Source organism: Leuciscus leuciscus (assembly GCF_965113295.1).
Source record: "Leuciscus leuciscus genome assembly, chromosome: 24".
NCBI classification, from domain to species: domain Eukaryota; kingdom Metazoa; phylum Chordata; class Actinopteri; order Cypriniformes; family Leuciscidae; genus Leuciscus; species Leuciscus leuciscus.
Window position 1 is genome coordinate 27,848,071 of NC_138723.1, and position 15,109 is coordinate 27,863,179.

Genomic DNA, 15,109 nt, shown 5'->3' on the forward strand with positions numbered 1-15,109 from the left:
GCCATGCTAAAATCCAATTTCACGCATCGTTACAAGTAGACGCGGTAGAAAACGCACATGCGCAAATGATAACACATTTTTCAGAAGACCGACATTTCTGTATTAAAAATTCTTGTTTTTTATTGGTTGTATGCGATATTCTAATTTTGTGAGATACTGAATTTTGGGTTTTCTTTAGATGTAAGCCGTAGTAATCAAAATTAACACACATAATAGAAATATTTTGCATAGTGTCGAATGAATCTATATAATGTATGAGTTTTACATTTGAATTATTGAAATTGACAAACTTCCACAATATTCTAATTTTGTGAGACCTACCTGTATTTACTTTGTGCATGTTATGGTTTATATGAGTTAGGAGATGCTTTTGTCCAAAGTGGCTTACAAATAAAAACAATACAAAGGTTCGCAATTAATAGCCTAATGAAAATACAATAATATACAAACCTTAACTCATAATAACTATTTAATTTATGCTGAAAAGATGTCTTTAGGCCCCTTTTGAAAGAGCCAAAACATCTTGTAGTGTATGCGTGGGACGGATCGTGTACCAACAGTGGCCTTTCGATAGAATATGTAATGTACACTTAACGTTCGGTAAAATAAACGCACAACTAAAATGAAAGTTCAAAAGAACAGCATTTATCTGAAATAGAAAGCTTTTGAAACATTATAAATGTCTTTGCTGTAACTTTTGATCAATTTACTGCATCATTGTTGAATAAAAGTATTAATTTAATTTCTTTCCCAAAAAAATTCTGACCCCAAACTTTTGAATGGTAGTGTATAATGTTACAAAATCTTTCTATTTCAGATAAACGCTGTTCTTTTGAACTTTCTATTCACTTTCTATTTATGAAGAATTCTGAAAAAAACAGCTGTTTTCAAGATTTGTTATAATAATGATGATGATAAATATTTCTTGAGCAGCAAATTATCATGTTAGAACGATTCTGAAGGATCATGTGACACTGAAGGCTGAAGAGTAATTATACTGAAAATTTTGTTTTGATCATCGAAATAAATTACATTTCTAAATATATTCACATGGAAAACAATTATTTTAAATGGTAAAAATATTTCACTGTTTTGGCAGTATTTTTGATCATATGGTGTTGTGTTTTGTATGTTTCTAAAAAAAAACTAATATATTGCCTTTCTTGCAGTATCGCAATATATCGCAAGATATCGTATCGTAACCCCTGTATTGTGATATGCATTGTATCGTATAGCTCCATTTGGCACTGCTAGTGACACAGAAAATACACATTGTGGCATCAAAAATGGTCTGAAAATGTGAATTCAGGTGTGGTACAATAGTCCTTTTTTATCCCAGTCTTGATCGTTCCTGGAATCCTCTCCTAACCTGTGCTGTTTCAGGTTCTGTCCTCTGAAAGCGCAGTCCCTGTAGAGAGCTGAATCTGCACTTCATTTCAAGAGCGCTGACACACAGGCATTTCTACGGCCTATCAGAAATCAAAGACCTGCAAGCTTTTTGTGTGGTGCTTGGCAAAAAAAAAAAAAAAAAAACCCCGAGACGTTTCGTACCCTTAATGGTCACGCCCCTGCGGTGCCGTCTTGTGTCCTCCTGTCCCAGACTGGACGATCCTGTTGGATGGGTACAGGGAGAGACATGGACGGGCCTAAAGTGTATTTGGCGTGCCGCAAGAGAAGTAGGGTAGAGAAAGTTACAAGTGAGCGAAATGGTACGAGAAGTGAAGGATGGTCCACGTGTTGGAGAAAGGGAGGGAAGCCCAGCAGGAACAGGTCACTGCAGGCCAGGGGTGGAACTAGAGGAAAACAGAGGAGGGGTTTAGATGAAGCCCAGCACTAAAGAACAGGGTGTTCTGTTCATTCCAGGGCAAGAACTGTTTGTGCTGTTATCCGTCACACAGTGAAGGGAAAGCAATAAGCAAAGATGCTGAGCCGTGTTATTTCACGGCACAAAAATAAGATCTGGTGCTTCAAAAGAGTGTGTGTGTGTCATTTGCTGAAGGTTTGAACAAACTTCGGCTTGTGGTTGCACTTGTCACGTGTGTGTGTGTGTGTGTGTGTGTGTGTGTGTGTGGTGTTGGGATGTTTACTTTGGTGCCCATGTATTAAAAGACCTAATGTTTGAAATTGGATTTTTGTGGCTCGAGTCCAAAAACAAGTGTTTCTCTTCTAGGAAAATGAACTCAAATTTCTGATGACTCATCTTGCACTTAGGGTCGTGTGCCAATTTTTGTCCAATCAGATGCTCTCTAGAATGAGAATGTAACATTGTAACGACTAGTAGCAAGTTATGAGTTATGGATGTGGCATAAACTTGTCGCAATAGGTCAATAATGTCAACACAGGAAAGAAAGCCATATCATGGGGTCCTTAACTGTGTGTGTGTGTGTGTGTGTGTGTGTGTGTGTGTGTGTGTGTTCCTCACACACACCATATTGTGTTTCCAGAGCGGATGGATTAGGTTGTCCACTGTTTGAATAGATGCTCCTTCATTGAAGGATTGTTCCAATATGAGAGATTAATGACTACAGGGGTGGGCTGAGCTGCACTGGGCTAATTAAGCACCATTAATGATCATCACTCTGCAGTAATTAATCTGGAGAGCTATAAGGTAATGCATTTCATAGATACAACCTCCAAAACCAGTAGTAGTACAAAACATTTTGGCATTTTGAGATTAAAGCTGCCGTCGGCAACATTTTTTTGATCATATTCAGTGTAATCGACACTATAATCCGACAGAACAACATAAATAAGGTGGTTTTAGAAAAAAACCCGAGCTTCTAACTCCACCTGGAGCGTGTTATTTGTTTTGCAAAAATCCAGCGCTCCCGCTTCATCAGGTCCAATCAGCGCAGGGGGGTGTGAGATCTGACTGTCAATCACAGGTCGTGCACACCACACGCCACAGATCCCCCCTCACTCGCGCACGTTAATATCACATGCACACGCCACGCCTGAAGTTCGCCTGGAGATTGCATGAAGCGTGATGGCGGAGAGAAAATCTACTAACAAGCTTCCAATTCCTCGGTTATTGCTATCTATGGATAGATTAGCCAGGGCAGCCTATCTCCGAGTCCATGGTGTTGATAGATGCTGAAGAGACGGACGCGTTCACAGAAAATCAGGTACACACGCACAGTGACGCACTGACGAGCACGACCTCGATGGGAGGGTGCTCGCTGGTAGTGGGGAGGGGCATGAGAGTTGTAAACATTCAAAATTTTGGCTAATCGACCCAATCTGCCAGACTTGCCGACGGCAGCTTTAAAATGTAATGCTAATCTGCGTGCTAATCTTGGTCATTATTTTCTAAATATAAATATTCTAAATATAGTTTTTTTTAAATATATAGTTTTATTTTATTTTTGTACCAATTATTTATTAATTTTTGTTTAAATAAAAGTTTTTAAAATATATTTAGTGTATTATTTTTAATATATTATTATTTTACATTTTTATTGCAATATAATAATTTATTTAATGTTTACATGTAGAAATGTATTCATTTTTATTATATATAAAAATTATATGACATTTTTTCTTTCTGTAAAATGATGAAGGGTCTCCATTAATGATGATTCTCCATTAATCAACAAGGACATTTGTGTTTTAATGTTTTAAATCAGCCTAATCAAACCAATAATAACCACACAAAGTAGAAATATACAACCGGATTACATACGCTCTGTACAGTTTAAGGTGAATTTTGTTTGTGATCACCTATATATTATGCATCCTTAGTTGTAAGAACATGCACCAACCATAAATAGGCAAATCCTGCAGTATAGCAGACGCAGGTTTAATAAACGTCTCTTTACACGGACGAGCTGGCGTAATTGCTAATGAAAACTGCCACACAAGCATGTAAATATTGCTAAGCCTGCTTCAGTCAAGTGGTTATCAAAACACAACAATGGAGGATCTCATTTTGTCGCTGCCGCCCACCTCCCTTTCTCATCCTCCGCTCGATCCTCTCATTATCCCTGTAGGTGAAGCTCGTTCTGATCAACTCTGGCACTCCTCTGAGTCTCTCTTCTTCCAGCCCCCCCTCGACTCAACAGCGTTCATCCACCTTTCTTTTCCAGCTGTGGGGTGTCTGACCTAAATCTGTGAGGAAGGAGAAGAAAATGGAAGCAGAGAGCGATGTTAAGGGGAGAGTGTTAGAGGTGTGGAGCGGCTGACAGCCATTGATGTTGGTGACAAATTACTGGTTTAAATTTGTATATATATATATATATATATATAAAAAAAATTATATATATATATATATATATATATTCTTTATTTATTTATTCTTTATTTATTAACGACAAATTTAATTAATTATTAGTGGAGAATAATAAAAAAGAATAATAATTGTAAATAAAATAAATAAATAATAATAATTAAAATCAGTAATTTGTCACCAACATCAATAAATAAATGTATTTATATAAATATATAAATATAAATAAATAAATAAACAAACAAATAAATAAATAGACATTATTCTCCACTAATAATTAATGAAATTTGTCGTTAATGTTGGTGTCTGACTTAAAGAGGGATGATGAGGCGACAGTGTTAGAGGTGTGGGACGGCTGATGGACATTGATGTTGGCAACAAATTACTGATTTGAATTATTATTTTTTATATAATTAATGAAATTCGTTGTTAATGTTGGTGTCTGACCTAAAGAGGGATGTTGAGGGGACAGTGTTAGAGGTGTGGAGCGGCTGACCGCCATTGATATTGGCGACAAATTAGTGATTTTAATTTAAAACATTTTATAAATAAATGAAGACATGATTCTCCTCTAATAATTAATACAATTTGTCATTAATGTTGGTGTCTGACCTTAAAGAAGGATGTTGAGGGGAGAGAGTTAGAGGTGTGGAGCGGCTGACAGCCATTGATATTGGCGACAAATTACTGATTTTAATTATTATCATTTATTTATTTTATTTACAATTATTATTATTTTTAATTATCCTCCTCTAATAATTAATGAAATTTGTTGTTAATGTTGGTGTCTGACCTAAAGAGGGATGTTGAGGGGACAGTGTGTTAAGGGGTGCGGGGCGGATGACAGCCATTGATGTTGGCTGCAAATTAGCATGTGTGCTAATCAAGCTTCACCCCCGAGAGTGGAGACAGACGGAGAGGCAGTGGGGTGGGGCGGAGGGGGTCTTGTTGTCATTATTAACGTTGTTCAATCTAAATGGACACGCACAAAGAAGCACCCTCTTCGGTCAGAACAAGCTCCCTGATCGCTTAAATAATTGAGCGGGGTTGAAGGTGTTATCTTTGCAGAGGGCTCGGATCTCAAAGTGACGGCAGCCATGAGAACCTCCGCTTTTCCACATCTTTTCTTTTTTGAAATCAAAGCGCTATAAATAGCCCTCTCCGTCCTTCCCTCCCTCCCTCCCTCCCCGGCTCCTTCCGTCGACGCAGAGCGTGAGGATCCTGCAGCAAGACGTAGCGTTCGGGTCGTCCACGTCGAAAAACGCACGGGTTACGACCCGTTGCTCTGTTTTAAAGCTCTCGCTTTGCACCGGCTTTTGTCTCGGGCGATGCAGTCTGGAGAATTCTCACACACTGACTGCGGTGCAGCAGCCCGAGAGATGCCACATGCTGTCAAATCTTGCTCCTTTGTGTGCGGCGCTGGCTGCTTTTTAAAATGTGATTGGTGGAAAGGCTCCAACTCGAGGAAACGATTGCAAAACCCACCCTATGAAAGCACGGAGAAAGATGTGCTGGCGCAGTCAGTTGTTGATTAACCCCTCGTGCCTCTGGGCAGAACCGCAGCCATCTGAGAGCCCTGCGAATGAAATTGGTTAATGCCACTACAGCGGCAGAAGCTTCTGTCTCAGTGAGTCGAAGCGGAAAAACAGAGCCTTTGTTTTGATTGAGTCCTGTCACTCTTAACATGTCTGTCTTTCTTTCCTTCTTTCTTTCTTTTGCAGACTGCCTGCTAGGTTGAGGAGATTCGGGGTGCCCCATAGACCCCTAGGTTCCTCCGATGAACCCCATCAACTCCATGAAACCTGCCCTGCCTCCAACGCCACACAGGTCAGTATCTCCTGCACGTCGACTGCGAGTCAGAGTGTGACTCGCCCACTGTTTCCTCTCTCAACGACATTGAACTCTCAAACCCCCTCAAACTGACACCTGCTTCCCTGAGCGCTGCATCTAACAGTCGAAACACCACCGCTGATGTTTTGATTGTTGATTTTGCATATTTTAACTACTGTTTGGTAATAGCTTCAGGGAAGCAATGCGTTTTAATTGTTTTGCAGTCTTATCTGGATGAGATTAGCCTTGGCGTGCAGTTCAATTGTGTTTATTTCCCTCTTATGAATTAGGTTGTTGTTTATGCACACTTTTAAAATTAAAGGTTCTTTGATGGTTCTCAGGTTCACTCTTCATATCAAGAACCTCATATGGCGGTACACGGGTCCTCAAGGTGCCATACGGTTATTTGGAGAGTAAAAAACAAGTTCTTGATTTTTACACTATAGGTTTTTCAAGCTAACTATCAGTACATGGATGGCCAAAAGAACCTGAGATTTAAAAGTTTTTTTTGTGTTCTTTTTTTATATCTTTATTTTAAAAGGGAAATTACACCCGAAATTGACTAATCTGGCATTTACTCACCCTCATGTTGTTTCAGACCCATATGACTGACTTTCTTCTGTGGAACACAAAAGGAAGTTAAGCAGAATGTCAAACATGATGTTAATCACACGATGGAAGTTAATGCTGCACATAAATATGTCAATATAGTATTTTATTATGTGCCTAACATCTATTTCTTGTGTGTGTTCCACTGGTGAAAAGAAGTCATACAGGTTTTGGATGACATGGGTGTGAGTAAATGATGACAGAATTTGCATTTTTTTTTGGGTGAACAACCCTTTTAAGAGTTCTTAATTCTCCAAACCAGCAAAGAGAAACATACAACCTAATTGCTTAATGTGGTTTGGGTATTTTTAAAGTAGATTTTAAGCTTTCATGGTAATTTGGTCTTTTAAATATTTAGTAAATGGTGCACTGCAGGCTCCCGTAGGTAGGTGTACTTGGCACATTTTCATAAGTTTTAGTGATATTTGAGCACATATAAATGGAATTATGTTGCTTTAGAGGCGATAATGAAGCAAACAGTCTGAATATGTAAAGTTGTCTTTTCGCTCTCACCGCAGTAAGCTGAAGATAAATTGCCCACGGCATGCATTGGGGCCCAAACTGAATCCGCACGCCCACATCTTCTCCTATTATTTGCAGAGCTCTCAATCAGCTTTAGTGTTGAGTTTTTTTAATTTTGATTGGCTGCTTCGTCTCTCAGCGGCTGATTGGCTTCTAGAGGGTTTGGCTTTGAAACCACAGTTTCCTGTTTCGCAGAGAAGGGGTATCTGGTGGTTTTCCTGCAGAGGAACTTTAAGAGAAACCTCTGCCTCCCATGGAATGTCTCTAAGCTGCCGATAGTTCATTTTGTTTACTCGCTAAAGCAGTGCAATGACCAGCCTCAACGAGACGCACGCTTTGAGCCTTTGTCGGAACCTCAATATCCTGTGGGCCGCAGGCCAGTGGATACTTTGCCGCAGATCAAAGTGGAAATGTGTCAAGAAGGGGATCTTGTCTTTCTACGAGGGCTTTAAAAAGAGGAGTCTTTCATGTGGCAGTGGGGTTGAGGTGTCTTGGGTCAGTCCGGGTGAGAAGCTGTTCAGAGCCAGTTATCACTCAATAAACCCTCGCAGGTTTAATTTCCTTGATACTCTTGTTGCCGCTTGGATAGGTTTTACCTGGAATGTTCCCTTTTGGTGTCCAAGGTTTTTTGCAAATTCTTCCAATGAGTGGTGACTAGAGATAATTTACTGGCCACTGTACTTAACTGTACTTAGATTTTTCATTTGAAATAAATATATATATATGTATATGTATGTATGTATGTATATGTACATACTACCATTACAATATATTGCAATGCATCACAATATTGCAAGTGAATTGCTGCTGAAACTGACAAAAGCACAAGAGACACATGTTTGAGCTTATTTAGTGGACTCACCTTTTTGTTAGATTATAAGAAATCTTATGAATGTGCAATTATTGGTACTCAGTTTTCATGCAATATAGAAAGAAAAAAAAAGTATACTAGCAAAGTGTGACTAGTAGTAAAAGCCTAATATTGTCATTGTTCAGTGCGTCATATACTAGTTAGTATATTGAGAGACTTTTTGCTATTTAAAAAAATAAATATTTTTGCTCATGTACATTTGTTAACATGCAAGGCTTGTCTGAAGATTTTTTAAAATGTTTTTGTAAGAAGTCTCTTCTGTTCACTAAGGCTGCATTTATTTGAAAAAAATACAGTAAAAACAGTACTTTTATTTAAAATAACTCTTTTCTATTTTAATATCTGTTCAAATGTAATTTATTCCTGTGATCAAAGCTGGATTTTCAGCATCATTACTCCAGTCTTCAGTGTCACATGATCCTTCAGAAATCATTCTAATATGATGATCAGGTGATTTTCAAGAAACATTTCTTATGATTATCAATGTTGCAAACAGTTGTGCTGCTTAATATTTTTGTGGAAACATTACCTTTTTTTTTTCTACATACTTTTGATGCATAGAAAATCCAGAAGAATGGCATTCATCTGATATAGAAATGTTTTGTAACATTAGAAATATCTTTACTGTCACTTTTAGTCAATTTGATGCATCCTTGATTAATAAAAGTATTAAAATATTTACTGATGTTTGCATGTTAACGGTTCGACCAGGTCATAAAACAAGTTACCAGCCAACTCTGCTTTATCGCATATTGGTCATTTTGGCCTCAGTTCCTGTCCTTTTTGTCCTTAATGGGCACATTTCTATCCGTCAAGACCTTGTTTCTAATTTGTAAGCACCCCTAAAGTGCATGTAGATGCGAGTTCTGTTAGAGCCATATGTGTGCACATTTTTGCCCTTTAATGTATGGGTAGACTAGACACCATATTTAACTTGACACAAATGAAAAAGAGGCTTTGAAGGGTAGATTGCACAGTGTCGTAAATCATGTCTAATTTTGACATGCTTTTCAGAATGTTTAATTTTTTTTGTGAAGATGTACGTAGTATAACTGATTGAACATTCATCCCTCACAGCCTCGTTGTAATTCAAGTCGAAGTAAATATGGCGTTGACTCTAACTAAGGTGCGTTTCCATGTTCTAATCAGCATGTGATGTAGTTTGGCTAATTATGGAAAGATGGCGAGCGATTATTGAGAGCGATCTGGTTTGATCCAGTTACACAGAAAACAGTAGATACACACACACACTTACTCTCTCACCCCCCTCTCCCTTGGCATCGTTACTCTTTCCTGTCTCTAAGTGACTGTGGAGTCGCCATGGAAACATTGTGCCGAGTACCTCCAGATCATGTGGCTGTGGCACGTCTGAAGTCGCAGAAAGATCCTCTCTCTCTCTCTCTCTCTCTCTCTCTCTCTCTCTCTCTCTCTCTCTCATATACACACACTTCACACCATATGCTGATATCATACCAAGACAAAAGATGTAGATGGAATATAATGTGGATCTGGCTGTGGATTACACGAGGCAGATCAGTGAAAAGTGAATTAAGAGCTTTTTGGAGAGGAAGCACTTGGACAGTGCATTGCATTAATACACAATGCATTAATAACCCCGGTGTCTGTGTGTTTCTCTCGCCCCGCAGTGACGCCTCTTACCCATATGATCCTGTCCCCTGGCAGCAAGGCCCCAATCAGCCTGCCGGCTCCCTCTCTGTGGTAACCACAGTGTGGGGGGTAACCAATCCTTCACCCAGCCAGGTGAGGAGAAGTGATGACATCACCAGCTTGTTTACCTCAAAGCAGAGAAAGCACTGCATGTTCCTGGGATGTCCTAGCCTAGTTATTTTTCGTTTGAATTTTGTTGTTGTCAATGAATCAGCATTCAGAGTTGTTCTTGTTTAATTGAGAAATACTTAATAAATATAGTAATTAATAAATATTCAATTCTTATAAATCATCCAATCTTTAAAAGAATGAATGAATGAATGAATAATTAAAAAAATGTGTTACACTTTATTTTAAAGTGTCTTTGTTACACTGTAATTATACATTTAAGTACGGAGTAATATTAAGTAACTACATGTACTTACTATAGGGTTAGGATGGTTGGTTTGGTTTAGGGTCAGTTGCATGTAATTATGCATAATTTAACATATGTAATAATGACGCTGTAAAATAAAGTGTTACCAAAAAATGTATTATTATTAAAAATCCCTGAATCAAAACATCATCTCTTTTAGTCATGTCCAACTCATACTGATACTAGTGAAATTTTACAATTTCAAAACCTCAGCAATAACTAATATGTTATTAAACACACTACTTGTATTTTAAAAAAACAAAAACAATTCGATAATTGAACAGTGCGTTGTCAAAGTTAATATTGTGGCTTTATATACTGTATGGTCAGACACTTGCATGTGTCATTTAGATTATTAACATTTTACCAAAATCCAGCTCAAATGGAGTTACGAGGTTTTTGACAAGCAAATATTGGACATTAGTGTTTTGTCCGCCATTAGAATGGTCGTGTGCAGCACTTCACTCACGAAACACGATACAGGAGGTGTGGAGTTATGAGGTTAGAGGATCCAATGACGTTACGAGGTTTAGTCACAAGCTCTTTTTAATGCTTTTTATTGGTTAAACATTTGCAAAACCCACAGGCAGACGTAAAGGGAGACTAATAGCAATGATTTATGAAATAAATGACGAAATATGGAGATACAAGATTTCCACCCGAAAGTGACGATATACGGTATTATTATTATAATAATATATAAAATGTAAGATATATCAGCAAGTAGTACCAAGTGTAAAATGTGTTCAATTACATTTATGACTAAGCTAAAAAAATAACAATAATTCTCTTTTCGCCAGGTTTTTGGTGCTCCCATGGGTCCAGGCGGAAACTCAGCCGGTGGTCACATGATGCCTGGCAACAGCCCGGGAATGAACTCCCCGCAGTTCATGAGCCAGCAGGGCTACCCCGAGCCCAACAAGGGCTACATGCAGCAGGGCATGTACGGCCGGCCCAGCGGGGGATACCCAGCCGGACCTGGATATGGGGGCAGGTGAGAGAAAGCAAATACTGTCCATGTGGTTTGCGTTTATGAGTGTCTGTGTGATTGTGTGGCTGTATTTAGTCTCTGCTCCTCGTGGGAGTTGCGTGACGTCAGGCAAGCTAGTGGACGTCACCGCAGTGGGGGATGTGTGCGCTGTAATGTCCCACCCCTGCGCTGACTCAGAAACACACACTCACACGGTTGCGTCCCTTAAGATCAATTTGCATCGCAATAAATCTTTTGAATCACTGACTCGGAGCAGTCAGCATCCTTGCTGCCACGACAACGTGAATAATCAGTTCCACTTACGCCACCTTCTACAAATATGCCGGGTCACATTTTCGAGCATTTTATAACATGAATGGGATGCTCTACATCAGTGGCGCTCAAACCTTTCCTGGGGACCCCCCCTCCGTTTCACCTTTTGTTATGTCTCCCTCATCAGACACACCCAATTCAAGTCTTGCAGTCTGTACTAATGAGCTGATCAGCTGAATCAGGTGTGTTAGGTGAGGGAGACATGCTAAATGTGCATTGGGTCCCCAGGACAGGTGTGAGAACCACTGCTCTACATAACCTGGTTGTCTTCTCTTTAGTTACCCCAATAACGGAGGGGGTTCCCTCGGGATGCCGCCCCACGGAGTTCGTCCGCCCACCGACTTCACCCAAGCGGCCGCCGCTGCTGCCGTAGCCGCCGCCGCTGCCACGGCAACAGCCACCGCCACGGCAACAGTCGCTGCGATACAGGAGAAGCAAAATCAGGAGCTGAACTACGGGCCGGTAAGCGACCTGACTTATTTGTGTTCACATTACGTGCGGTTGACCTTTGTTGTTGTGAACTGCACTAAAGGGAAGGTCATTGGAATAGATCTCCACATGCTTAAATGTTTTGGAAATAAATCGTGTCCCCTTGTTTAATATGGGTTTTTTTAATTTGGTTTTTTATGCTGTTAATCTGATTGCTGATCTTTTTTTTTTTTTTTGTGGTAAATGTTTTGCACTCCACTTCAGCAATCTTGTGTGACACACAGTAACCTCTGATTTCATTGCGCTCAAATCGCCCCCTGCTGGACGAATGCGGATAAACGAGCCCTGATTCCAAAAACATGGCTTTAATTATTGCAACAAAAAAAAGCAAAGTATTTTCCCCTCATTTTTCCAGCAGATTTCATATGCCGTCTGTCTGCCTTGGTTTAGATGGCAGACATCATGGCCACACAGGACTTTGATTGTTTACGGTGGTGACCTAGTTGCCGTTTCCCTTTCATGCCCAGGGCCCGACGGCCATAAGTCACGGCAGCAGGCACGTCTCCAGCCATTGTTACCCAACGCTGGTTCTGATGGGTGTGGATCTCTGTGTTGTTTTGCTCTACAGATGGGTGGTGCTTCCTCTTACAACACCCAGTTCCTGTCGCACTCTGGACCCCGTGGGCCGCCCGGCATGGCCCCCTCCGGGATGGTCGGCTCCAGACCTCCTTCCATGGGACCCATGTACACACAGCAGGGCCAGAGGTTGCCACAGCATCCCGTCTACCAAGGAGGCCAGCAGGGTCCTCCACGTCACCAGCAGGGCTTGAAACGCCCCTACAACTCCGATGTGAGTGGAGACTCGCTGTTCACCAACTTGACCTCTCAGATGTCACAGTACAAGCTAATATTTTTCAAATAGCTTTTTGTTAGGGTCAATATTACAAACTAGATGTTAAAGACAATCTGTTTGAGGACTTAACATGATAAAACCTAATGTAAAAGTAAAAAAATATGAGCATAGTGCTGACAACTTGCTTCAATCCTGGAATGACTGTTGTTCTTTTCTTACAGGGATTTCCGGGACAGCAGTACGGTCCCGGTATGGGAGCTGGGAGCCCGTACCCAGGCCAGCCCATGCAGTACCATCCTGGGCCACAGCGATCCGCTCCTTCCCCGTCTTACCCAACCCACCGAATGCCCCTCCAGCAACCCAATATGGGCCAGTATCCTGCAGGACCAGGAAACCCCAGCCAGTACTACAAGGTACAAAGATCATCAGTATTATTGCTCATACATACAGTTAGTATTTGAAAAAAAGCCCTGCTATGATTAAGCAAGACACTTCAAATCAATTTAGGTACTTTCTGAACGTTATAGTCATATTTTTCCGTTTGAAAGCTAACAGAAAGCTTTCACTTGCAAATCGCAACACATTGCAGTCTGCTTGCAGTATCATGTTTCCCAAAGAACAGGTTCCTTTTGTCCGTATTAGTGACAAACAAGCAGCCGTTTTTCGAGAAACACACTGGCATTTGATACTGACGAATACGGCAATGAACTTTAAAGAGGCAACTAGTCGTGAAAAGATTTTTTGGTAGTACCAGTGAAACCCGAACCAACCCAGGTGGTTTAAATTCCATTCTGGGTTTGGAATTACAGCGGTAGATTATCACCATTGTCATACCGCTGAAGTGTGCACTTTAACATGCTTTCCAAAACATAGTGTGCCTTACCATGCTGGGGAATGCAGGTCCAAATTTTAAATATAAGATGTTAGATGCCTCTTATGGCTACTTTCTAATGAATGCATTGCGATGAGCTTTCTAAACTTGTGCTTAACCGGGGGTTGGGTTGACTCACTCTGTTTTAAGATGTTGAAAGAGTTGTGTTTGCTTAACAGGCGGACCAGTTTAACGGACAGGGCAACAGCCACAACAGCCTGTCCTCAGGAGTGACGGGACCTGGGTACACCACCTTCAACCAGGCCACTGTCAACGGGGTTGGTGTCCTCTCTTGCATGCATGTGTGTTTGGTGAAACATGAGTCAGTAGGAGCTGCCTGTTAATATTTCACCATTTCGTGAGCGCTACGATTGGACTTTGGCAGCTGGGGTCCAAACTCCACACAGCTGAATCTGTTTTTGCAGAGTATCGGTTATGAAAATCTGACTGTAAAGATAATTTGGCCTCAGCTTATAAAGTCTTCGCACGTGTCTTGTTTTTTTCCACAGCCCGGACGTGCGATGCCAGGATATCCCAGCTCTCCTCTCCCAGGAAACCCCACTCCTCCCATGACCCCCGGCAGTTCGATTCCGTATATGTCCCCTGGTCAAGACGTCAAATCGCCCTTCCTCCATGACGTCAAACCCAATATCAACTCTCTGCAGCCCCCTACAGGTAACACACAGCACTGCATGTAAGACAACACCCCTCCTATCTCTGGAATCCTTGTTTATAATTCTCTGTGATGTGAATGGAAATGGAAAAAGTTTAATTGTCAAATTAAATGTTTATCACATGTGGAAAAGTTTTTTCCTCTCTTTCCTCACATAAGAAGAAAACGCAGTCATATAATGCTGTTTTATTCCACATAAGGGAAGTGTTGTGTTAGTATTATTTATATGCTATTATAATATTTATATTATATATAAATTATATATAATATTTATATTATTTTTTATATCTTCATTTTAATTTTAGTAGTTTTTTAAAACTTTTTTTATATTTATTTAGCTTTAATTTATTTTTATTTCAGTTTTTATTTTTATTTAATTGTATTACTTCAACTTAATTTAATTCAGTTAGTTGCTTCATTTCAATATTTTATTTTAAAGTAACGATTTTTAATAGTTTTCGCTTAGTTACCAATAACAACACTGCAAAAAAGGATTTTCCCCATCATGTTGGCCTCCATGTTGAGATCACATGACCACTTGATCCACTAGTATCCTCATTTCTGAAACCCCCTATTATGAGATGCTATCTGTTGTGGAATAAATAATGCATGACAAATGCACCTGTGAAAGAAGGTATTATGACATTGTTTACTTTACAAGAAGCTAGAACTGTGTCAGCAAAATCTGTATCATCCAGAGAAATATAATAGAAAAAAAGGGCTTTTGAACATTTAGGCCATTATAGTATTTACTAACTTTAGGCTACATCTGGAATTTTCGGAAAATTTTTGTCGTCTCTTTCCCACTTTGCCTTTGTGTCTTGCCAGATGAGAAATGAT

At 39.9% G+C, this 15,109-nt stretch overlaps 1 protein-coding gene across 4 annotated transcripts in view; it reads left to right on the top strand.

The window, feature by feature from the left end:
* The window catches only part of zmiz2 (zinc finger, MIZ-type containing 2), a 48,429-nt gene that overhangs the window by 22,713 nt on the left and 10,607 nt on the right, over window positions 1-15,109 (top strand). For 3 of the 4 annotated variants that reach the window (XM_082157965.1, XM_082157968.1, XM_082157967.1), the window contains exons 2-9: window positions 5,947-6,052; window positions 9,704-9,818; window positions 10,941-11,134; window positions 11,722-11,905; window positions 12,501-12,722; window positions 12,947-13,138; window positions 13,776-13,874; window positions 14,106-14,271. In XM_082157965.1, the coding sequence (XP_082014091.1) occupies window positions 6,003-6,052; window positions 9,704-9,818; window positions 10,941-11,134; window positions 11,722-11,905; window positions 12,501-12,722; window positions 12,947-13,138; window positions 13,776-13,874; window positions 14,106-14,271 (1,222 nt within the window). In that variant the 5' untranslated portion in view covers window positions 5,947-6,002. Of the gene's footprint in view, window positions 1-4,652; window positions 5,853-5,946; window positions 6,053-9,703; window positions 9,819-10,940; window positions 11,135-11,721; window positions 11,906-12,500; window positions 12,723-12,946; window positions 13,139-13,775; window positions 13,875-14,105; window positions 14,272-15,109 lie in introns of those variants that run through there. The other variant, XM_082157966.1, reaches the window with a different exon arrangement.